General features: G+C 41.4%; 1 protein-coding gene across 1 annotated transcript in view; it reads right to left on the bottom strand.

Moving 5' to 3' along the window:
- Window positions 1–15,663, bottom strand: part of TBCA (tubulin folding cofactor A) — a 71,856-nt gene extending 56,193 nt beyond the window's left edge. The window contains exon 1 of the mRNA XM_070569793.1: window positions 15,372–15,663. Within this exon, the coding sequence (XP_070425894.1) occupies window positions 15,372–15,424 (53 nt within the window). The 5' untranslated portion in view covers window positions 15,425–15,663. The remainder of the gene's footprint in view (window positions 1–15,371) is intronic.
- Window positions 15,664–27,020: the final 11,357 nt, after the last annotated feature.

The raw sequence follows: 27,020 nt of genomic DNA, 5'->3' as shown, positions 1-27,020 counted from the left end.
CTAAATGACATGTCCACCCAGAATCGATTTCTGTAACCAGGAAATGGAATCTGATTGGCTACAATCATTCACAGGCCCACTCCTAAAGCTAGAGATGGAGCAGTTTCCTCAAAGAACAAGGGTTGTGTGTCTGTAGGGAAGAATGGTGGATGGTGGAATGGAAATACAGGTAGTTATCAAGTGAAGAAAAAACAGATACCAAGGAGGCAGCCAGTGTTCACTACAAGATGTCTGACATGAAGATCCAGAGTCATTGCAAAATACATACAACACTGCCCACATAAAGGACAGAAAACCATTAGAATTATTCCTTTTACAAACAAAAGTCAAAGTTGGCTCCTGAGGCTACTTTTATTTAATCGAATGCTAGGAATGCTTTGGTAGTTTAAAAAGAGTAATATAAATATAGAAAACAAAAATATCTATTTTGAGACCTATATATTTTCTAATTCCAATAGACTATATAAAAGAACATAAAATAACAGAAGTAAACACCTTGCTCTTGGACAGGGGGTCAGGTAGAGGAGATTCAGGGTATGTACGTCTGCTAGATTTTAAACCTAAGGCAGTGGTAAGTACAAAAATATATGGTACTGGGTTAAAAAATTAAACACCATTATCAGCAATAAATCAAAATCTTTCTCTAGAAATGCTGTGCCAAACATAAAAATTTAAAGTACCATAAATCAGAATTAACAGAAACCACCATCTCAAAAAGATAACTGTACTCCCGTGTTCACTGCAGCATTATTTACAACAGCCAAGACATGAAAATAACCTGAGAGTCCACTGACAGATGAATGGATAAAGGAAATGTGGTGTGTGTGTATAAAAAATGGAATATTACTCAGCCATAAAACACAAGGAAATTCTCAACACCGATAGGCAGACCTTGAGGGCATTATGCTAAGTGAAATAAGTCAGACAGAGAAAGACAAATACTGCATAATAGTACTTATATGTGGACTAAAAAAACCGAACTCATAGAAACAGAAAACAGACTGGTGGTTGCCAGGGGTATGGGATGGGGTGGGGGAAACAAGTGAAGGTGGCCAAATGGTACAAACTTCCAGTTAAAACATAAATAAGTTCTGGGGATGTAATGTAGAGCATGCTGACTACAGTTAACAGTACTGTATTGTATATTTGAAAGTTGCTAAGAGAGTATATCTTAAAAGTTCTCATCACAAGGAAAAAACACAACTATATCAGATGATCGATGTTAACTAAACCTACTGTGGTAATCATTTTGCAATACATAAATAACGTCAAATAAGTATGTTGTACACCTTAGACTAATAAAATGTTATATGTCAATTATATCTCATTAAAACTGGAAAAAAAAATAAAAAGAAACCCAAAAACTAAAAAGAAACATAAAATGAGAAAAAAGAAAAAGAAAACTGGAAAAGAATCGATTAAAAAAGTACTACTGTTGGCCTTCTTCGGGCTCAGCTTCTGACCAACCCAGCACAAAGCGAGATTTCAGGACCCACTGTCCAGACCGCTATCTGCAGGCCTCTCCTCACCCCCCAGGCATCCAGCAGGTAAAAACCCTGGGGTGTCTGAGGCGTATACATTATTTTACACAATGAGGAAGGAGGTAGTTAAGTATGCAGTTGTGACACTGGAGCCTCACACCCTCTGTCCTCTGTTTGTGGGGATGCTTGTTTAAAAAAATCAAAATAATTTAATTTTTTACAAAATGAAAAGTAAACAAAAACTGTTATTAGAGTAAAATTAAGAAGTCTATCAAGCTTTGGAGAGGATGGAGATTAATGAAAGAAGTTCTCATACCATGCAGTTGAGAATGTAAAACAGTACAATCCCTTTAGAAAACAGTTTGGCATTATCTTAAGGAGTAGAACATTCATGCACCTTATGACCCGACAATTCCATTCCTGGATAAATATCCAAGAAAAATTCTCATACATCATACATCATTACCAAAGACACAAACAAGAATGTACATAGAAACACAGTTAGCAACCCAATAATCTAAACACCCACCACGAGAACAATGGATAAACAGTGATATTATCACACAGTGAAATACTACGTGACAATTCAAACAATGTACTAAAGCTGGGTACCTGAGAATTACTGTAAATATTCAATAAGACTACCTTTGACCTTGTTATGAAAAGAAGTTAATCTTGTCAATTCGCTGTTTTCTTGTTTAACCTGAGGGGTGACTTAAGGGTCACAAAGATCTATAAGCTTATTTTACAGAAGAAAAAGAATGCCTTCAAGGACCACCAGATAACCAGCCCCCAGCTGACCCTAGAAGTCAGACTGCCCAGAGGCTTATCCGGAGTGAAAGAAAACTCCTGCCACACCCCTTAGTTCTATAAACCCCCCACTGGCTTTCTTCTTTCATTAAGGTGCATTAGAGAGAACCTATCATCCCACCTTCTCGTTTTGGCCAATTCAAATAAACCTTTCTCCATCTCAAGCACAATGTCTCAGTGTTTGGCTTGCTGTGCATCAGGCCCACAGACCTGAGATTAAGAGGTTTGGTATCAGTACTGCATCTAAATGTAAAAACATGGATGAATCTTACCAACATAACACTGAGTGAAAAATAATAAGTCTAGAAGACATCCTTCTAACAAATTAAAGTATAACTCAACAATATACTTCTTAGCAAAACAGAAATGACAAAGTTATATAAAATAAAAAAGCAAAGTAACAATAAACACAAGATTAAAAACAGTAGCTACCTCAGATGGGAGGAGGAGCACAAAATTAGATACGTTATTACCACTATTTTAGTTCTTGTGTTAGGTAATGGGTTCATATTATTACCATGTTATTTAAAAATAAATAAATACAAGCATACAACAAATAAAAGACGGCTCTGCAAGAACCAATCAATAATGAGTGTATGGCATAAACCAAGGATTAAGATTAATTCATTTCTGTATACCTAAGGGTCCAAAGAAAGAAAATATTGTTGGGACAACTGATTTGGATCATTCCTCATAGTATATCTTAAATCCGCCATCTTTATTTTTAATTCTATACTCACTTATTTTAAAAATTTTATAGCAATATTAATCCAAGCTGTGGAGAAAAAACTAATTATGGAAAAGTTCAGTCTTAACTTGATGAACCAAGTACACATTTGGGGGAATTTTCCCATAAAGGTATCTTGAAAAAATAGTTTTAGCACTTATCAGGGGTCTTAGCTATGGGAAAATATATATCAAAAATCAAACTTTTGATATATCAAAATCAAACTTAGTAACAGGTATACATGTGAGAAATCCAGGAAAACTGAGTAACTCGCCAAAATGGCTGAAGCCATCACCTTAAATACCATCTTCAACTAAAGACAAAGGAGGATGTTGGGGGATGTTTGTGACTTCAACGAGAAGGAAGGCAATTCACGTGGAGATGGAAAAGCAAGTGTTTGGTAAACAAATGTTTGCCACGCCTTGCAAAGACAATGATACATGGAGGGAGCTTTGATTAAACAGGCCATTCCAGGTTCTTCCCTACGTACCACATTTAGTTCATATTATACTATAGTTATCTGTAACTCCTGAAACAGGCTTTCTATCGTAAATTCTTTTAAGCAGTTAGCAGGAAGATCAAAGTTTCTTCCTGAATCTTTTGTTCTTAAAAATAATCAAGCCAAAGAGACACATTTTGAGGTGGCAAATTCTGATCCCCCACAAGGTACTAGTGATTTCTTATCTTCTATTAGAATTAACTAAAAACAATTCAAAAGTCTTTGTCTCCTTTTTTCATAAAACCCAAGTCACTGTTAGTCATCTCAATTTAAATTCTCCATTCCAAACAAGAACATAGCTTTCTGATGTCACCTACATCTCAACTCTACCCTCCACTCTCATCCAGTCATTTAACAAACACTGTTGAACACCTACTATATACTAGATGGTATGCTAAAGGGACAAACATAGATAAAACAGTTTTGCACTTTCAGAAGCTCAAAGAGACAATGCTTCTCAAAGTTTAGTTAGAGGAACACATACAAGTGATCACACAAAGGTTTGTAAAATATACAAACTCTTGGATCCTGCCCTACACTTACAGAATTAGAATCCTGTGGGATAGAGCATGGGTAAACGTGTTTTTAAAAAGTACCCTGGGGGGCTGGCACATTGGTATAGTGGTTGGGTTCATGCACTCCACTTCAGCAGCCTGGGGCTCATGGGTTCAGATCCCAGGTGCAGACCCACACACCACGCATCAAGCCATGCTGTGGAAACGTCCCACATGCAAAATGGAGGAAGACTGGCATGGACATTAGCTCAGGGCCAGTCTTCCTCACACACACACACACACACACACACACACACACAAAAGTACTCTGGGGGCCGGCCCAGGGGCACAGTGGTTAAATGCGCACATTCCGCTTCGGTGGCCCGGGGTTTGCCACTTCAGATCCCGGATGCAGACATGGCACCGCTTGGCAAGCCATGCTGTGGTAGGTGTCCCATGTATAAAGTGGAGGAAGATGGGCATGGATGTTAGCTCAGGGCCAGCCTTCCTCAGCAAAAAAAGAGAGGACGACTGGCAGCAGATCTTAGTTCAGGGCTAATCTTCCTCAAAAAAAAAAGGACTCTAGTTCTTTTCCATAATAAAGTTTGAGAATTACTGTTCTAGTACAGTGGTTCTCAAACTCTTTGAAAGTCTCAAAAGACCTTTATGCTCTTAAAAATTACTGACAGCCTACAATTTTGATTCTGACATCAATTCTGCTAAGTGGGGTTTTTTCCCCACATCAAGCAAATCTTCAACACCAGCTGAGTGTCCTACAACTCAAGTCAATCCTGACGCCACGTCCCTGCAGTAGACAGCATCAGATTCCACAGCTTAAGCGCTCAGTCCCACAAGACTGCTGCCCCCTGGGCTTCTGACTGGCTAGAAATCAGAGGTCCCAAGGACTCCCTCCTCGGGATTGATTAATTTGCTAGAGGGGCTCACGGAACTGCGAAAACCAGTGTACTCACTAGATTACTGGGATTTTACAACGGATATTAATCAACAGCCAAATGAAGAGACATATAGGGTGGGGTGCTGAACGAAGCAGCTTCTGTCCCCATGGAGATTGGGGCCTGCCATGGCAGCACGTGGACGCAGTGCGGTTCACCAACCTGGAAGCTCTTCAGATTCAGTGCTTCTGGGTTTTCATGGAGACTTTATTACATAGGCACGACTGATCAAATTCGTTGGCCACTGGTGAATGATTCAACCTCCAGCCCCTTTCCCCTCCCTAGAGGTCAGGAGATGGGAATAAAAGTTCCAAGCCTTTAATCATGGTTGGTTCCCCTGAGGACAGCCCCCTCCTTAGGTTACCTAGAGACTTTCCAAAAGTCAGCTTACTAATATAACAGAAGACACCTTTATTGCTCTCATCAGTCAGGAAATTCCAAGGGTTTTAGGAGCTCTGTGTCAGGAAAGGGAAGACCAAATATATATATTTCTTATTACAAATCACAGTACCACAAGACCAAGGAGGTTTTATGTCTGTGCATTATATCTGTTAATATTTACTTTACTAGAAATTAAAACTGAGAAATTTAACAAATATTTTTAAAAATTAAAAAAACAAATATATTTGTTAATTCACTTAAAAATAAATGTAAATGTTAACAAAAATAACCTATTTTTATTTAAAATAACTATATTTTCCAAAACAAAAAGAAATTTAGTGAGAAGAATGGCATGTTTTACATTTTTGCATGACTTTTAAATATCTGGATTAACAGAAGCATCTGGATTCTCATATCTGCTTCTGCATTCAATTTGTCATGATATCACGTATCATACAGCCTCTGGAAAACTCCACTGTATCACTGTGAGCAAATGAAAGGCAAAAAGGCAAATATGTCTCAATTACTATGAAACTAACTTAACTTCACAGACACCCTGAAAGGATCTCAGGGACCCCAAGGGGCCCCTAGACCATACTTGGAAACCAATGGTCTAGTGAATGGAACAGATAACTTAACGCATTTTTAGTACTATCTGTGGGAAGAGTACTATCTTTGGGAAGACTACAAAGTTCCTTGAGAACACAGAGAAGGGAGCACTAACTTTGGAGACGGCCAGGAAACTTCCACAGAGGTAGTGACATCTGATCTGAGATTTGAGCCCAAGTCCTTACCCACTAGGCCCTAGAGGGATCTGTACACTCTCCCTCCCACTTTTTCGGAGTGTCTTCTACCCCTCCTCCTCTCTCACTTGGCTATTGCGCCTCACCAAGTGACCAACCTTGCTTTCTTTTTCAAGCCTTTCTATTTACCGTTCCTTTTGTCTGAACAGCTCTTCGCCCATATATCCCATGGCTGCTCTTGGCCACACCTGGCCATCTTGAAGGTTAAGGAGAACTATTCCTCCATACACCTGTAATCCATTCAGGGCCCAATCTTTGGGAAATTCTGCCTTACACTAACTGTTAAATATGTGCAGTAGGAGCCATACTGAACAAAGCCCATGGTAGCAGCATTTGTAAAAGGAAAAACCAGGTGGAAAAAATAAAACTAAGTATCCATCAACACGAGGATGAAAAAACCACTAGCACATTCACACAAGAGAATTAATTAGAGCCGTATGTTTCAACATGAATAAATCTCAAAATATGCACAAAAAGCAAGTTATAGAAAGATTCCTACAGTATGACATTATTTACAACTTTTAAAATTTTAATTAATTTATATTTTGATAGGCAATAGATGATTTAAGATTATAAGAATTTCCTCCCATCCCTGTCCTTCACTTACACAGCTTCTCTCCCAAGAGACAACCAACACGACCAGTTTCCTGTGTATCCTTCCAGATACATTTTGTTATATAAAGTTGTTAAGTGTGCAGAACAATAATACGGTTAACGTATACCTACATATAAACTAAAAGTTTAACATATGCACGGAAATGATGAAGACCAAATTCTGAATAATTACTTATAGGCAAAAAGGAAGTGGAACAGACTCAGAAACAGGCACTTCAAATGTACCTGTAATGTTTCATTTCAGGTTTATTATACTTTCTCTAGATTTTTTTCATACATGAAATAATTCTTTTTTTCATAAAAGAAAACAGATGAAGAGGGTCAGATTTGAGAAGATAATTAATTTGGTGTTAGATGGAGTTTTGAAACCGGAGGATACTAAAATAAGGACATTCATTCAATACTTTAAAATGAGTCTAAAGATTAGGAGAAAGGTGGAGACTGGAAATTTACATAAAGTGATACTTAAAGTTCTAAGAATAAATGTTCAGACACACGTATACTCCATAACTTAGAGTATAAATTCCTTAAGGACTGGGCCCAAAACTTTGATATTTTAAGTTTCCCTGCAATACCACCTACTGCTCATAATTAGATTTCAACTTACCTATACCCCTACTATTTTTCTTAGGTTTCAATAAAACAACCTGGAATGGGTGAGTCTATTTATGTAAATACCTCAACAACAAGCAGTTTTACACACACACACACACACACACACACACACACTCCTATTAAGTTAGAATCAAAGGGAGATGGTGTTCTGGTTAATTCTAGGTAAACTACAAAACCTTTTCTGATCGAACTATAATAATCAAAAATTTTTCTACAATAGACTAGTCTCCTTTGGAGTTAAAAAATGCTATAAAGTTGTTAACTTTAAACAAATCTTTGATATAAAAAGGTATTTTCTTATCCTTTATTTCTCTAATAAAAACACTAATAAAAACAAAGACTATATTACAAGTCTTTGAAGGTTATTACTTAGAGCTGTTTTGTTGCTCTTCCGAAGTTTAACCAGAGAAATCATCAATCTTTCTCCATTTCAGTCTCTCGCTTTTATTTACAAAGTGAACTTCTACTTTCACACTCTTGAGCTGTTCCCCTTCATATTACCGACCTCTTTTACAGTTTCTTCCGTTCCTGACTCAATTAACAAATACATATTAAATGCCTGTCTTGTGAAAAGCAATGTATTATATATGATCCCTCTGGTCACTGAAAAGATGAGAAAAACTACTTGGCCTTAAGAAAAATCTTCATATACTTTGATATAAAGCAGAGTCCTTGGAACTTATCTGAGGTTTGGAGATCTAAATTATGACACTACTAGTAATCTAATTTGAAATAGACAGCAGTAGATTTATAGATCTTTAAAAGTTTCATAGAGCACAGATGTGTTTCAGGCAATGGACGCCATATTGAAAGCATGCATTAAGTATTGTTCAGAAGCTGAGGATCATTTAGTGAAAAGGTAGACACCTACTTGTTCCAATAACCTTTACAGACAAACCCTGAGTCAGAGCATATGTATATACATAAGGCTCCATAAGATATTTCTTTAGCACAGGTGAAACGGTCTCAACAACAACAAATACGGAACTTGGTTAAAAACAAAACATTCAAGAGGGTTGGGAAATAACTACAATCTAGCATCAGAATTGTAGGAATGTCTTCTGAGAGCTGTGGTGAGTCATTTACAGATTTTAGCATAAGGGCTCTCAACAACTCTCTCACTTGACTAGCCTTCCCTAAAATAAACCATATGCACGTGCAGCAAGAGTGGGCCTGGCCTTCGCACGTTGTGTTAATGATACTGATACGGTATTTTTAAGCTGTTAAAGAGACAAGGTCATGACATAAACAGAGATGTTTTTGCTGGGGCTTTGTAGCAGGGAATCACTGCCTGAGCAGTTTATAGAAAGACAGCCATTACAAAGTCCTAGAGACTACTCAAAAACACAAGCTTCACGTTCCTCCATTTTCCCTCCACAGCCAATCAGGGAACATGATAAACAACTAAAAAGTAAGCTTTTATCACAATTTAAAAGAAAGCAAGTTCCAGGGTCTCTCCTGGGGATCAGTAACCATTCATCCCTATGTCCTCAATCCACACTGCTTATACGTCTACAGAACGATGATAATGATGATCATGACAGCAGTTGGAACATATATCCAACACTTACTACGTATCAGGCAATTGGGCTAACTGCTTTACAAGATTATCTTATTTAATCCTCCTAACAATATGAGAAAGATACTATCACTAACCCATTTCCCAGCTAAGAAAACTCGGGCTTTTAAAGGTTAAGTAACTTGCCCAGTATGTAGTATAGAGCCTGGGATTCATCTGTTTAACTGTAACTGCCAGAATAAATAACTATAGTAACTATTAGGCTGTAATATTGTAATTGATTCAGTAGCTCCCTATTGCTTAATAGGTCAAAAAAAATTCTTATAGAGTAAGGTTTCATTCATTCATTCGTTCACTGGGAAGGCTTCTGTTGAGCATTTATTGTGTGCCAACACCATACCAGGTGATTCAATGACGCAGGTGGAGTGAGGATGCTAAATAAGTGATCTTTGGATTAGTCAGATCTTTGATGTTATTAAAAAATCAGCTCTATTTGGGAACATAAAACAGCATCATACAGGAATTATGTTCTTCTATACATGTATTATTGGAAATGGAATACTGCGATAGACAGATTACGTGATCTAATAAGCATTTATATTCTAAGGGTTCTAGACTATTAACAACAAAATTTTCCAACCTTCTTATTACAGATTTTCAAAATTTCTTACCAAACAAAAAAATGCAATAAAAACACAACACATCCATTCACACACACACAAAGGGGTCAAAAGATCTTACATTTCCACATTCAACTTGCAAAATAATATAGTTCATGTTGAGAAAACCATGGTCAGGAGTGGCCTTAGCTTTCCTCCTTTCCAGCTTGAAGAGACGTCTGGTTGCCAGCTGTGCAGCTCCTAAGAGTCACTGCTTGCCAAGCAGTTGGCAGAAGGCAGTGAAGAGCCTACCAACTGCAATCCATTTGACACCGCCTTTGACGATTGCTTTGGTGAACTGGATACAATACAGAAATTCCAAAAGGAGCTGGCCATTTTGGCTGAACTTACTTTAACTCAAATCAAAGGGTTATGATGTGGGAGAAGAGGAGAAAAGATGACAAAGCCCCTAAAGCTTATAGGAATAATTTACAGGGCTATGTCCTTAAACTCTTCCAGACACTGTCCACCACACTTCTATCCAATATTACTGTAAATATAGGAAATGTGGAAACAGGTAAAGGGGAAAACTATATCACTACGCCTATGTAAGTACATGTGTCATTCATATTTTTCACTTTTATGCCAGTATAATATATATATTCAGTATACACAATGTATCTCAGTATAGTTTGATATATATTATATATGAATATAGATATTTAACTAATGACATAGAGATTTTACTTACTTTTTATGTTGTTTTAATGCCTGCAGTACACAGTATATAGGTCATAGACAGTTGCATATCAAAGGTATAGGTATAAAGAAACTTGGGAAGATGCCACAGTTTGGGAAAAGTGCTTGCTTTATTAAAAAAAAAAAATCAATACAATTTCCCCACAGATTCGTGATGTAAAATTCTATAATCAAGGCTTGTAGATTTGTAATTATGGTATGTCAGCTACATTTAAACAAGAGTGTTAAAAGATTGTTAAAGTTAAACTAACACAATTGCAGTGTGAATTGTCCTAGTCTCATTCTAATCTACTGGTGTCACTTTCATTTAATCAGAGGAAAACTATGGGCCAATGTCAGTGCTATTTCCAATGCCCTAACATTCTTTGTTCACACTGGATTTTAAGCCATTACCAATCTAAAATGGTTACAAAAAGATATATTTAAGAAAGCATTTTCAATCAATTAACTCACTCATCAGTGGGCTAGTTTAGTACGTTTTACTGAAAATAAGCTGGCTTTAAAGTTATTAAATAATTTTTATGTTAAATAGATGAAAACATTTTGTTATTGCAGAAGAATTTCTTGAATTTACCATAAATCTAGTTAAAAAAACCTTAATCCATAAACACAAATCCTGCTTGGAAACATGGTAAACATAGGTCATTTAGCTGAAATATAACATTTAAAACATCAATCCTCTATTTTTTTCTACTTTAGTGAAAATTTTCTAAATCACTTAACAATTTAAATTAATAGAGAAAAAAAGCTACTCCAGCAAGGATTCACATTCACATATTTACAGGGTGCAATTAAGTTTTAAGAAAGGAGCAACATTCTATTCACAGGTGTACTATCAGCGAATAGTCTCCAAATCAATCAGAGAACACACAAAACAGTGCTATGTGAGCTAGTTACAGAAGAGGTACCAACACAAAGTCTCCTCGTTTGCCTGGGACTTTCCCAGTTTTAGCAATGAAAAGTTTCACATCCTGGGAAACACTTCAGCCCCAGGTAAACAAGGACAACTGATGCCACCAAGACATCAAACAAAAGGGGTGGGAGGAGTTACAGTTCTGCACTGGAGAAGAATAAAATTAGAGTAATATTTGGTCAACTCCCTGCTGGGGCTGCCATATTAGCTGTGACCCATTCACAGACATCAGCAGGTCTAGCAATCTGCCTGGAACATGGATCCAAATCTTTAAGAAGAGCCTGCCAGACCCAAACCTACCAGGCAATACCCACTAAGAGTGAGTCACATGTGAATAAAGGCTGCTGCTCAAGAAACCTAGTAGAATTATCCATCCAGCCCTAGTGTGCACACATCTCTCGAGTTTCATAGCCAGGATTAGCTCTGGAAAAAACAACTCTGTTGCTGGGAAGGGGCTATTTAAGGAGTACCAGGAATCAGAGGCTCAGGACCAAGTCAGCCTCATTGCTGTCCAACTCACAGAGACTTTTATAAGCCATTCTTAGTAAATAGACCCTTTCCTTGCTCCTAGGGATCTAATCTCTCTGGAAACCCATTTCCAGAAATCAGATCCTTCGCCTTTGTTCCATGGGAGGTAACCAAGTTTCTCTAGGACTAGGGCACTGTGAGGCCTCTGCCTATTTCCTCTAGGGCCTAAAATAATGCCCTTGAAACTAGCTTCCACTTTGCTTCCTAACGTGGCTGCCATCCACTAGACTGCCTTCGCCGTTCTGCCAACAGGCTGAGACATGTGCGCATCTTCCACTCACTGTTTCATCTCCCTGTTGCCACATACCACCATCTACTCCGTGCCTGTTTCCGTAACATCCCACCTGCCTGTCCAGACTTCTTCCTAAAACCCACTACAGGAAACTCATGGGTCACCTGAACCACTCCAGCAGATGTGATCAGACGCTGAGCTCTAAGAATCCGCCCTCTCTAGTGCAGTCTGCCCAATCGGACTCCAGGACTAACACTAGAATGTATTTCTAGCAGCGGTCACTTCATGGAGAGAAAGCTGAAGCCACTGGGGGCATGAATGATGACTTTAAAGCTCTTCTTCCAAATAAAAGTGCCTCGTGAAGAGAAATGAGGCTATGGGAAACAAACATCTGACCAGAAAAAGTACCAAGAACAGAAATTGGTTTTTAGACCACTGCTCTAAGAAACCGATGAACAGAGTCCCATTCACAAAGCCAAGAACATGGATGAATCATGAAAGTGATCAAGGAGGCTTTGAAACCAAATTTGGAAAACGGGGAAAAATGAATCCCTGTTAAATCCTTATTACAGAAAACTTTAAAGTATATGGAGAAGAATATAATGAAGCCCCCTGATCATTCAGCCCCAATAAGTATTTATATGTTGCTACATCTGCCTCATCTATTTTTCTCTTTGCTGAGGTAAAATGTAGAACTTTTGTGTGCGCGTGTGAGGAAAATCTGCCCGAGCTAACATTCGTTGCCAACCCTCTTCTTTTTTTTTTTTTCTGCTTGAGGAAGACTGTCCCTGAGCCATTCCCCCCCTACTTTGTAGGTGGGATGCCTCCAGAGAACAGCTGATGAGTGGTGTAGGTCTGCATCCAGGATCTGAACCTGCAAACCCTGGGCTGCTGAAGTGGAGCACGCCCAACTTTAACCACTCGGCCACAGGGCCAGACCCCAAAACGCAGAGTTTCTAAAATAGGATACTAAGACAGAAGATGGAAAGAGTCATAATAAAATAATTTTCAGGAGAAAAATAACAGAAGAGAGAGTAGGAACAATATCACGGATTTAGATGGTTATCCACCAAAACAAAATATGAGTAATAAACAGCTAAAACAGAAATTCTACTTTTTTTTTTAAAAAAACACATCTCATTTTAGTATATAAGAGGAAGTTCTACACCAAATGTCAGCAGAAAAGCCATTAAATAAAGGTATGGGGGGGGCCGGCCCAGTGGTGCAGCGGCTAAGTTTGCACATTTCTCTTCTTTGGCCCAGGGGTTCCCTGGTTCGGATCCCAGGTGCGGACATGGCACGGCTTGGCAAGCCATGCTGTGGTAGGCGTTCCACATATAAAGGAGAGGAAAAGGGGCATGGATGTTAGCTCAGGGCCAGTCTTCCTCAGCAAAAAAAGAGGAGGATTGGCCGCAGATGTTAGCTCAGGGCTAATCTTCCTTAAAAAAAAAAAATGCATGGGGGTCAGCCCAGTGGCCAAGTGGTTAAGTTCGTTTGCTCTGCTTCCACAGCCCAAGGTTTCGCTAGTTCGGATCCCGAGTGTGGACATGGCACTGCTGTCAAGCCATGCTGAGGTGGCATCCCACACAGCACAGCCAGAGGCACTCACAATTAAAATATACAACTATGTACTGGGGGGCTTTGGGAAGAAGAAAGAAAAAAACAACCCAAGACTGGCAACAGGTGTTAGCTCACGTGCCAATCTTTAAAAAAAAAAAAGTACGGTAGACATTTCCATTAATTTATAAGCAATTTGAGATATTATAGAAATTTTTGAAGTGGTTTCACAAAAATGATAAATTTACAGGAGTATGAAGAATCAAAAATAAAGTTTAAAAATGCTCTATTACTGAAAACAAACTGAAATCAAAACTTTGTTTCCAAGCAGTTTCCGTAAGTACTTGGGAATTTTTGAAAGCCTAAAAACTTAGCTTATCAATTATCTAAATGAGTGTGTTTTCTACTTTTAACTACTTGTAAGCATTTAACTACATGAACTGAGTAATTTTATAAACTGGTATAGATCATTAGGACGAGAATGACAAGGCCATAAAGTTAATTAATGGAAAACCACCACCAGAAGTCAATTCTCACGACTTTCAGTCTAAAACACTCTCCATTATATCCCGATACTTTTGCCAAAGAGATTTACTGAAACGACACAACCAACGTAAGTCTATCAAAACGGAACAACACAACTCGGGGTGGGGGCGAGCAGTGAAAGTGCAGATTATTTCTATTTCCAATTATACATAATTCCCTTCCTATTATCACATATTTTTAAAAAGACTCTTTTTAGAGTGTTGTAGCTTAACAAGTTGTAGATCAGAATCCTTGGTTCTTTTCCTTGCTCTGCCACTAACTAGCAGTGACCTTAGACAAGTTTAGTTTTTCTATTTTAACTTCATTAAACCTCAGTTTCTCATCTGTAAAACAGGAATAAGAACCATATCACTCGTTAACATTTACCAGCCACTGGCTACTTGCCACACTGTGTTGAACAGCACAGCAGGCGGTTCCTGTAACAACTGCAGGAGGTGGGCACTTAAACTCCACGTTACAAATGAGGAAACTGAGGCACGGTGCCAGGTAAGATACTCAACAGCACACAATAAATGGCAGAATCGAGACGTGAACCCAAGCAGCCTCCCCCGAGAAAAGGCAGCGCCTGTGCCTCCTGCTCGCCCCGCCTCCTCGCCGCCGGGACCGCGAGCCGGCTGCCCGGGAGCGCAGGGGGGCGCCGCGACGACACTCGCGGGCGGGATCCTCCCAAGGGAGTTGATCCCCGTCCGCCCAGTCCTTCCCGGGGGCACCTCTCAGGGCAGGAGGAGGGGTGGGCAGCAGGGAGGCGCCGCCGGCTGGATGGGACGTTCGCCCCGTGCGGCTCCGTCTCTCCTCGGGAAACGCCTCCCAGAAAGTCCGATCTTCCCGGGCGCGAGCAGCAAAGTTCCCCGGCGCCCCGCAGCCTCGGAGCGGCTCCCACGGCCGCGCGGGCGGAGGCGGCCTCGGGGCGGACGGCGCCGGGCAGCGGAGCCGACGACAGCGCTGGACGTCGGCGCCGCCTCCTCAAGACCCGACCCCCCAGGCCTCGCCGCGATCAGGCCCCCAAACTTCGCCCGGGCCGCGCGGCCGCCCCGACCCCGCCCTCCCCGCCCCGGTCCGGTCGGCAGGGAGGCCGGGACGCGCGCGGAGGAGCCGGCTAAGCCCGCCCGCCCCGCGCCCCAGGCCGCCCCACCGCCCGCCCGCGCGCCCAGGCGGGGCCGCCGCTCCCCCGCGGCTCCCCGGCTCCCGTCGGAGGGGCGAGGGCGGCCGGGCAGGGCGCTGGGACGCGGGCCCAGCTGAGGCCTGGGGCCCGGCGCCGCCTCGGGCCTGCTCCGCCCGCGCGGGCCGCCATGAGGCGAAGGCACGCCGGCGCCGCGGCTCCCCGGTTCGCGGCCGCTTACCGCTTCACCACGCCGGTCTTGATCTTGATCTGCCTCACGCGGGGATCGGCCATGGTCCCTCGAGCGCCGCGGGAAGGAGGGGCGCGGAGCCGGGGAGACCGCGGACGGAGACGGCGCGCGGCGGCGGGCGTGGCGGCGCGACCCAGCGCATGCGCACACGCCGGCGGCCCGGGCGCCGCTGCCCCTCCTGGGTGCGGGGTCGCAGGCCCGGGAGGTCGCCCTTGGCCCCAGCGTCCCACACCTCCACCTAGCTGCTCCCTCGGGAAACCTGCGACAGCCCTCCGTTCAGTGCTAGAATAGCCCTTCTGTTAGTTTGCACACAAGTTACACTTTTCCCGGTCGCCACGGCCTGGGTGTTTGGGAAACTTCACTATCTCCCCCAAGATTGGTTTGGCCAAGACGTTGCTTTGCGAGATTATCCGCTTAATGGACAGAGTGACCTAAAAATCGTATTAAGGATACTTTCGGTGTCATTATCTGGCGTCAAACGGGGGCAAAGTGATGTATATTTAAAGAAAGAAACTTAGCATCACGCGCACAGTCAAGAAAACCCTTACCCTCTACCTCAGACCCTGCAAAAAATGTTTGTAGTTAATGTACCTCACGAAGGAGATGACTTCAGGGATGATTCAAATAATCGTCACCTCTAGTGTATCTTAAATATTCAACTTACAAGAATGTGTGTGGCACAAAAGCTTCAGCTTTGTGATCAGACGAAGCGACTGACCTTGGGGGCTCCATCCTTTAATGAAGCTGGATGACCCTGGGCACACAGGCCGCTTAACCTCACTGCTGAGCCTGTTGCCTTGTGTGCAAAATGCAAGTAATAATGCCCGCTCCACAGAGCAAACCTGAAGATTAAGGCTCAATGCTTGACCCACAATAGGTACTCAACAACTCTTGACTGTTGTTTTATATTTTCAAAAAACATGTCTGTTGATAAAATGAGTCATACCTCCCATGAGCTCTAGCAGCCTCTTCCTGAGTCTCCCAAAGAATGCAGGGCAGAGCTTCCTTTGTTTTGTTTTCTTTCTTTTTTTTTTTTTTGCTGAGGAAGATTCGCCCTAAGCTGACATCCGTTGCCAATCTTCCTCTATTTTGTACGGGAGCCACTGATAGATGAGTAGTGTGGGTCCGCACCTGGGAACGGAACTGGGGAACCGAACTGAGCTTCAGAAGTGGAGTGCACAGATCTTAAACACTAGGCCACCAAGGCTAGCTTTTGTTTTCTTATTTCTTGGTGTCATCCTTCAAGGACACCTACCTGACTGTCTTTACCTTTCCCTACACTTGATTCACTCATTCTGGCTTTCATGGCTGGCTCTGGAACACCCTTCTACCCTGCCAGTTCAAGACCCTTAGTTTAAATTCAGGATCAAAACCCACCTCCTGGAGAAAGTCTACCATGACTGAGCCCTGCTGATTCAATGCTCCCTGGATGCTTTGGAATCACCCAATATTAATTTTCATTTTGGGTCTATTTCTTTTGAAAGCTATGGTTTGAGTCCTTCACAAGGGTGTGCTCACTCTCCTACTTGGATTATAAGCATCTTTAGAGACAAGAATTTCGTCTTCCATAAATCTTCCTCCCCCAGCTCCCACCTGTGTTCTGCACACAGCGGGTGCTAAATTCAATAAATGTTGTCATCCGACTGGCTGGCACACTGAAATACAATTTGAGGTGACACAGCAGAACAATGAAATACTGGAGTAAAAACAAAACGAAACAAAAACCAGCAGACTCACCACAGCCAAATATTACAACTAGAAACCCAGTAGATCATTAATATAAAGTTACCGGGCAGACCCGTAAGGCAAAGAAATGAAAGCAGCCGGACCCACAAACCAAAAGCTTGTGCAGCTAGGGCCCACGCTACTGTCAAGGATCTTCCTTCAGTCAGGCAACAAAAGCCGTGTAACGCTTTATATTTTCCTTTGTGGTTTCCAGACCTTCAGAGCTCTGTTTTGTGCTGATCTGCAGCAGTGTCCCTCAGCCTGGGTTTTCTGATGTAAATAAACATCTACCACGTCCCCCAACCCCCAACTCTACCTCCACCCTTTTGCCCTTTTTCTGTTTGTTTTAATGATTTTGTATCCATGATGTCACTGTAAACCAGAAATAAATAAATGTAATGCACCAGCCAACAGACCTCTGCTGCTGCTGCTGCCCAGGCCCTGGCCCTCGGGGGCAGTGTGTGTATCTGTGTCTCAGGATACGATAGTGTATACTGAGGTCGTGGGTTCAGATTGTGGAGTTTGGGCCCACCCCCAAGGATAGCGGATCAGGTGGAACTGTTCCAGTGTCAGGAGTTTAGTGGTTAGTGTCAGGACTCGTGGCTAGGAGCATGGACTCTGGGCCACGATGCCTAGGGTCAAATCCAAGCTCTGCTTCTTACTAACTGGAAACTTGGACAAGTTACTGACCAATCTACGTCCCAGTTTCTTCACCTGTAAAATGCGGGTGATGAGGGCCGGCCCGGTGGCACAGCGGGTAAGTGCACACATTCCGCTTTGGCAGCCAGGGGTTCGCCGGTTGGGATCCCGGGTGCAGACATGGCACCGCTTGGCAAGCCATGCTGTGGTAGGCGTCCCACATATAAAGTAGAGGAGGATGGGCATGGATGTTAGCTCAGGGCCAGTCTTCCTCAGCAAAAAGAGGAGGATTGGCAGCAGTTAGCTCAGGGCTAATCTTCCTCAGAAAAAAAAAAAAGTGGGTGATGATAATAATGCCTACCTCCTAAGGATGTTATAAAGCTTAAATGATTTAATATTTGTAAAGTGCTTAAGACAGTGCTGGTACTTATTAAGCTCCATACAAACTCATTAAAATAAATAAGTCACCTGGGAAAGAGGTCCTAAGCAGGAAACTAACAGCACAGTAGGATGCACATTCATATGAATATAGAAATGTACGTGTTATCATTAGTGAGATCATACTGAATCCATGTTTGACTGTTAACTCCATATAAAAAGGACTCATGTTACACTTATTCACCACTGTATCCCAGCATGTAGCAATGCCTGGCACACAGTAGGTACTTAATAAATATTTCTCGAATGAATACATGCTGCTTTAAAACTTTTTTCCCATTTAACAATATGTTACTGAGCCTTCCCATTCCAGCAAGAGGGCTACTAAGATCATCTGAAACATCCCCTCCCTCACACACACGCCATCCTTCTCTGGGCCCTGCTCCTTTGGGTCTGGACTTTGAGGAGGCAGATGGACAAGAGGTCATTTCTTGTTAGTATAGGAGACTACTGCCCACAGGAGGCCTGCAGGATCTAGGCAGGGAGATGCTCTCAGGCATTTGAGATAGAAGCTGTGGAAGCTGTGTTTCTCACTGTTTGGCACCCTTCTGTTCTGTTATCCCTAAACCTTAAGTGAGTTCTGTTTCAATATTCCAGCCTGGGCCTCAGGTGAACTATAAGAATGAATCTATAGGGGCTCTATAAGAGACAAGTTTATGAACATTTAAGACTGAGGGTTGAAGAGACCTGAGAGATCCCCAGGACTGAGTGAATCTGGCAGAACCAGAGGAAAGTCTAGCCGTGTCCTCCTTGAGAGGCGACTCTTCCGTTGCTAGTCTTGGAGGGTGGAGGTAATATTTTATTAAATACTGCAGATACTGTTACAAATGCAAGTGGTTTTCCCCATGCACTTACAGGGCTGTGAACTCAGTCTCCCCATCCCTTCACGCCATTCCCCCCAAATGACGCCGAGCTCCTCAAGGTTAGAGGCCACATGACAGTCACCTCAGTGTCCCCAGCTGCAAGCTTAATGCTCAGTGCCTAACAGATGCACAGTCAGCATTGGCTGAGTTAAATAAAAGTCAAATATGAGACTGAGATTTCTAACTTTGATGAAAACAAGAGGGTGGTCATGTTTTTATCTTCCTGGAACTCTGAGACAACCTGCATGCAATGAAACGTGTACGGGCTATGGGGCCAATGTGAAGTTGCTCTGCTGTACTTCTGTTGAATAAAATCCTATGGCCAACTGGAGAGGCACCCTGGAGAGATTACTTAAATAAAGGAGTGCCATCGATGAAAGTGTATTTTTGTGAAATGTCTCTGATAATTACCTCTAGATGCTTGAAAGCTTTGAAATAGTTCCTTCATCACTAGCAACAGCACCTCTCCTGAAGAGATCTAGAAGATGCCGTTCCTTCCCTTCCACTTGTACGTCTTTTCACATTCTCTCGGCCCTCCCTCTTACTGGAGCCACCGCAGTGGCATGCAGTCGCACTCAGGCTTTGACCAGCATCGCATGAGTACGGCTGGACAGTGCCTTGTTTCAGGCCTGGGCCCCGTGCCCCACCTAGTCAGGAGACAGGCATGGTAAACTGCTCAGGACCCAAGTATGCACAACCAACAGAGCAGAGGAACGGGAGCCTGGGATCAGCGCTTTCCCCTTTCACTCTCCAGGCAGCAGGCAGTTCTGACACGTTCCATAAGGCACTCCAGACAGCCCATGGAAGCAAGGACCCAGTGGTGGTGAACTCAATAATCCACACTTGCATTGGCGTCTCTTCTTTCCCTGTTTCACTTATCTGTTCCTCACTCCTGGCCTCCAGAATCACTTTCCTAATAAGTAGGGTAATAATATCCTGCACTTGGGGATACTGTTCTTACTCATTTATCGGGTGATTCAGAACCCTGCCAGCTTTGAGTGGGGCACAGAGCAAGAGTGGGCTCTGCACCAGGTCCAGGCTGCAGGGCAAGCTTCCCTGCTATTAAGATCGTATGACTCAGCAGATCCAATGATGCTGAGGTGTCTGGTGGATAAGGATGCTGTGTGGAGTCACTGGTAAGTCCTAAGAGGAGAATAGCATACGGACCATGCCTACTGTGGTAGAGAAGTACTCACTTTTTGAAAGACGAGTCCAGAAACACTCTGGGCCCCAGTAGAGAGTTAGAATTGGCAATGTGACACCAAGAAACTATAGGACCAAAGCCACCAATTGTCAGAAGAGTATTATCAGATACAGCATGAGTGGGCATAACATAAGCCATTGTGCAAAAATGGTACATTTGGGATTGGGCCAGAGCAGGTCCAGAAGGCATAAGTAAATTACATGAACCAGTGTCCCTGTCTCCTAGGACATCTGGCTCTGTTAGTCACACCAACACAGCTCCCTCAACTCAAACCTATGACCTCCCTGGGGATTCCTGTTGACTAAAATTTTCTTATGGGAAAAGAAAAAATTTGGGCCTCTTCCACAGATAGGTCAGTACAATATGTTGATGTTAACTATGTATGGACTGCTGCTGCCACATAGTCCACTTAGAGGTTGCCCTAAAGGACACTGGGAAAGGGAAATCCTTCTCCTGCTGCAAAGTTGCAAGCAGGACACTTGGTCAATCCCTTTGCATGAGGGTAAAGAGGCCTGAGGTATGGACTCCGGGGCAGAGATGAGCGGCTTGACTGGTTGGTCAGAGGCCTGAAAGAAACAAAACTGGCAATCATGGAAAAAGAAATATGGGAAAGAGGGCAAAAGTGCACAGGAAGCTTGTGATTTTGTGTCTCATGTTAATGCCCAGCAAAGAGCATCGACCACTGTGGAGATACTCGATAACCCAGCAGACAGAATGACTTATCCTGTGGATGTCAGAGAACTTGTCTTCTCGGACACCTCAGTTCTAGTCCACTAACAGAGGGGCCATTGTAGCAGAGATGGAGGCTGTGGTAGGCAGCCTCTAAGATGGCCACCGAGGATTCCCGCTTCCCGGCACTGCCGCCCTTGTGTCATCCTCTCCCCACAAGTATGGACTATTGACTCAATTCTAATAAACAGAATATGGCAGAAATGGTGGGATGTCACTTCTCACATTAGGTCATTAAAAAGACTTCCATCTTGGGTGCCCTTTCTTGCTTTCTCTTGGGCCATTCACACGGGGGTAGCCAGCTGCCATATCATGAGGCAGCCCTGTGGTGAAGCCCACTTGATTAGGGACTTGGGCCCCTCGGGAACCATGTGCATAAGCTTAGAAGAGGGTCCTCTGGGTTGAATCTTCAGATGAGACCGCAGTCCCAGACTATAGCTTCACTGCAGTCTCTTGAGAGAACTTGAGCCAGAGGCACCTAGCTAAACTGCACCCAGATTCCTAACCCACAGAAACTGTGAGATAATAAATATTTGTTGTTTTAAGCCACTAATTTCGGGGCAATTTGTTGTGCAGCCATAGATAATGACTACAAAGGGTGTGCATGGGCTCCCCTTCACCAAGGCTGACCTAGCGACTGCCACTGCTGAATAGCTAACCCACCAGCAGTAGAAACCAATACTGAGCCTTTGATATGGCACCATTCCAACAGAAGACTATCTGGTTGGCAGCTTGATTACACAGGACCCCTTGCACCCTGAAAGGTGTAGTGTGGCAACCATGAGAATATGCCACTCAGGTCTACCTTCAAGAGAAACTTCTGTGGGGAGCATAGTTGACCGTCAGCCTCCCGCTTCCAACCTATGGATTCACATCTTCACACCAAGGCCATGCTTCTGTCCCAGCCAATTATTGAGCATAGCAGGGGTACTAGAGTCAGATGATTCCTGTCCAATGTGGGATTCCTTTAATGGAAAACCTTTGCTCAGGAACTCCCTATCAACCTGGTCAAGACTTTATAAGAATTGCACTCCAGTCTGAAGTTTTTTCTGCCCAATCTTTCCTTCCCTCCTTCTTTTCACAGGTGTCAGACCAGACTTTCCCTGCAGTCTGAAGTTTCTCCCTGCTTACTCATGTTCCCTCCCACCATATCCTTCTCAGGTGTTTCCTCCAAAAAATTCTTGCATCTCTAATCCTATCTCAGCATCTGGTTCTTGAAGGATCTAAACTAAGTGCTCTATCTTTACCAGAATTGATATCTATTCCAGATACGAATTTGCTTATTGACATGGTATTACACTTAATATTGCCTAAGATCAAAGGAAGGGTAACAACGAGACCACAAAATCCACTGGTCTTACCAGATGCCTCATCACCTAGAAACAACCAGTTTAATAGAAAGATGGAATGATCTGCTAAAGACTCAGCTAAAATGACAACTTGGGGAGAATACACTCTAGAGTTGGGGCACCATTCTCAAGGATATGATACATGCACCAAACCAATAGCTGATATACTGTTCCTCAATACACAGAATACATAGAATGGAACCAAGAAACCAAGGGATGGAAATAGGATAAGCACCTTTCACCATCACATCCACTAACCCACTTATGGAATTTGTTCTTACTGTCCATGCCACCTTAGGCCCTGTTACATTAGAGATCCTGGTTCCATGGAGAATGCTTCCAATAGAGGAAACAGCAAGAGTTCCATTGAACTTGAAGCTATGCCTACTAATCTGATTGCTTTGGGTCCTCTTGTGAGTGGATCATCAGACAAAGAAAACTGAACTTACTCTACTGGAGACTTGCTGGTGGTGGAAACCGATCCTGAATACCATGAGGAACTAGGGTTTCGACTTCACAGTAGATGCAGGGGAGAGCATGTCTGGGACTTAGGGCATTCACTAGGGGTGTTGTTTTAATGCACCAAGTTTGTGGTGATTGGTTACAGCAGCAATAAGCAGCTAATATACCCACTATGTGCTGATGCCACCTGGTATGGCTCAGCCTTCTTTTCTCTCCCAAACTGTGTTTCTACTAACTCATGAGGGTCAGCCAGGGCATTAGTCATACCACTTCTGTGACTGAATATGTGACTCTTCTTAGGAATCTATGGAGGAAAGTTGGGCTAAAACTTGCCAGGAATGTCTCTATTAGAGCCCACCCAAGAAGATTTGACAGTCTACTAAAGCTGAACATATGCACAACCTGACTCACAAATTCTTCTCCAAGTATCAAGTACAAATGCTTACCTATGTTTCCCAAAAGAAATGTACGAGAATGTTCTGAGAGGACCATTTATAATAGTCAGAAACTGGAAACAAGGCCTAACGCTGTGGCTTGCCTTTTCACTCTCTGAATGGTATGTTGGGTGGACATAAGCTCTTGATTTTAGAGTTAGATTTTAGCAGTCCAGTTACTACATTTTTCTCTTTATGGTAAGGGCTTTTTGTATTCTATTTAAGGAATCTTTGCCCACACACAAGGTCATGAAGATATTATCCTATGTTTTGTCATAGAAGATTTATTTTTTACCTTTCGCATTTAGATCCCCATTCCACTAGAATTCATATTTGTATATGGTGTGGGGTAGAAGTCAGTATTAAGGTTTTTACCATATGTTTTTATCACTGTTTAAATCCTTCCTCATACTCTGTTTTCTGCTCTATTTATAAATCGTTAGTGACTTCTACAGTAAACACTATTAACTGGCTCGCCCAACTCATTCTCACAAGTGCTTCTTCTTTACCTGCTTCCATTGTAGGGCCTACTTTTTCAACCTCCCTTGCAGGTGGAGATGGCCAAGTGCACAATTCCGGGCAATTAGATATAAGTGGAAATATGTAGGTGATCGTGGGAACGCTTTGGATTTCTTGATAAAAGGGACAAATACAAGGAACTGCCCCTCTCCCACTCCTTCCATCAAAGTAGATAGAATAACTAGAGTTAAAACATCTATCTTTCAACTATGAGGGAAAGACAAAAATTTCAGACACCAGTCCTGACATCATTGAGCCGCTGAACCAAAACCAGCAGCTGTCTGTCTCTAGTCATCTTATGTGAGAAAAACAAATCTTTATGCATTTAAGCTGCTGTTTATGAGATTTCTCTTACTTGCAGCCCAAAAGATTTTCTAACCAATACGGAATTCATTAGAGCTCCACGTCTATGTCTCTTTGCTGGGAAGAGAGGGGAAGATATAGCCATTGGATCTTTGGAAGAAAGATGCCAATGAAAACAAAACTATCTCCAATTGTGGTTGTCATAATGTGCTGTGTTCTCGTCGTATGCATGCTATTAAACATAATGTGCTGTGTTCTCATTGTATGCATGCAACTTAAATGGCCACAGGTCACAGAGTATGGATGTTGGAGGGCTGCATGTTTTAGACAACAGAAGTTCTATACAGGCACGAAGAGAATATAATCCTTTTGTCAGTGACTTGCAGAGAGCCCAGTTTACAGCTGAACAGGTATCTGATATAACAATTCATTGTTCTGACACATAGTGCAATCACAATGTGCAGCTTTTAATGCATCATATTTCATTAGCTCAGCCCATAGTCTAATACCAAGTAACATAAATTTTGCCAAAAGGAATGACATTACATGACACTGACTTTTAAAAGACACACACTATTTTTTCAGATCACATACCTTTTATCCATGAGTGCCCAATTCAAAAATCAAGCTGGCAGACAAAGTAGAGTAAATGTGTAGCCTCAAAGCAGCGTATTTATCTTGAGTAGTTTTGCACATTTCTACCTGTAGTCAATGATTCCATTCCATTTTCATGTTGAAATGCATGAGCGACAGTAATGGACCTTTTTTTGTCACCTGAAGTAAGACTTTTATTCAGGGTCAATCAAGAGAGACCTGAAAGGTGTTTTTGGATTACACGCTAAGTATAAAATCTTTTTATGTGTTTATCATGAGGTATCTATGACTGTTCTATGTGAAACTCTCACCAAAATATTTATGATTATTTTATTTTTATCACATCTATGAATCTTTATTCCTTTCAATAAGATATCTTCCTTAGGTGAGAAATATTTTCAATTGTCATTATATTGTCTTTTGATAGTAATAGGAAATGCAACAAAAAAGAGAAAAGGATTTTTGGACAACAGATTATAGTCTCTAGATTACTAAAAGAATACTCTACATACTGATTCACAAATATCCATTCATATAGATTTTTAAATTTAAATTATTTACTTCTTTTTTGAAAATTTCTTCCAACAGAGTTTCTTGTCCATTACAGTAAACCATTTAAGGCCCAGAGAATTCTTCTTGAGTCATAAACCTAAAGTAAAACAAAAGAAAACAAAACAAAAATTAAGCTATTATCTGTGAAAGCTTACTAGGATTCTGCAGAATAGTCTGCCAAGGGGAAGGAAGTCTTTGTGAAATGGCCTTTCCCCTAATATTTTAAGGTAATATAAAGATATTACTTCTTAATTGAGGAGAGAAATTTCATTTCAGCTTCCACAACTTCCAATTCCAATATTACTACCCTAATATTTAATTATTGTATTGTTATTTCATTATTACTACAATTATTTCTCTTCCCTTATTACCACATTTTTTGCACATGTATGTGTGGGTGTGATTCCCATTTAATCATATAGCTGAGATTTTTAAAGAATTCTTTTGATATAAGAGTTATATATTTCCAAATGATTTGGTAACTTTAGAGCTGATAGAACTCAACCAATTCTCCTTGGATTTTTAGCCACATGGGAAGTCAGGCTGATGGAATTCAGTAATAACCTTGGTTAAATTCAGTACAACAGCTAGAAGTCCATGTGACACCAAGGAACCAGTAGTTAATGACTGATTTTTTCCCCACTTTTTACTCCAACGTGGTATTTGCGTTTTGGCGTTCAGTCAGACAGTGACGCTCCTGATGATAAGCAGGGATTTAGGCCTCAGCTAAGACACGTTCTCCCTGGATGACCTTGAGGAATTTGCTGGTTGTTTCTGAGACTCCGTTTCCTCAACTGTACAGTGGAGATAAAATATCTGCCACACAGGGTTGTAGTTGTAAAAATTATATAAGACAATGTGTGTAAAGGATTTAGCGCAATCTCTGGCACATTATAAGTACTCAATAAATGATAATTATTATTATTATCTTTACTCATGTAGGCAAAGAAAAAAATTATATAGAATTGACGTTCTTTAATAAAATTAAATTGTAGAGCAAGTTGTTTTTTTCAGTGAAGTAGCAAAGGATTCCAGTAGAAACCATTGCTTATCCATACGTAAGGGTTATAAGTTGAAATATTAATATTATTGGATTGATCTTCCATTTCAAACAGTAAAAGAAAGGAATCCTCACATGTTATACTTATTATTGGCAATTTGCAATATTAAAATAGACTTCAAATGAATACATTTAAAATATTCTGCGTAAATTGTGTGTTTATGCCTATCAGGCTTAATGCTAACTACATACCTTTGGAAAAGGCATTAACTTTTCATTTTCCTTCTGAAAGACTTATGGTATTATAAAATGCAGTAATGTGAATAAAGATACAATTCTTAACATGTAGTAAGTATTCAATAGATGATAATTATTATTATTTCCAAATAGGAAAGAATCTATGTAAATGAACTTTCATCACTCTGAAGGATACACTGTATATTTTTTAAATATTTATAACAATATTTAAAATAATGACTCTTAATGCAGCCTGTATTTTTCTTATAGTACAGCAAAAAATTTCAGGTAGGGAAATTCCTAAGGGGTAAAGGAAAACAGATGAAAATCAATAAAATTACAGAAAAGGGTTTATTAGCATATTCAATTCTTTATTTAAAAAATGAGAATTTGTCTTCACCAAATCATTGGAGAATAAACATTTGAAATGCAATATTGTTTAACACAGTAAATAAAAATTAATGCCTACAGGACTGATATATAATTTAAATTTGTTTGCACTATTACACACGATGAAATTTTGCTTTCTTTGCTTTATAAAAGTTAATTTCCATAAGTAAAGACAAAAAAAATGAATGTTTTACAAGCACTG

The sequence above is a fragment of the Equus przewalskii genome, chromosome 13, assembly GCF_037783145.1.
Source record: "Equus przewalskii isolate Varuska chromosome 13, EquPr2, whole genome shotgun sequence".
Classification (NCBI taxonomy): domain Eukaryota; kingdom Metazoa; phylum Chordata; class Mammalia; order Perissodactyla; family Equidae; genus Equus; species Equus przewalskii.
The sequence above is the reverse complement of the archived record's forward strand: the minus strand, read 5'-3'. Positions and strand labels throughout refer to the sequence as shown.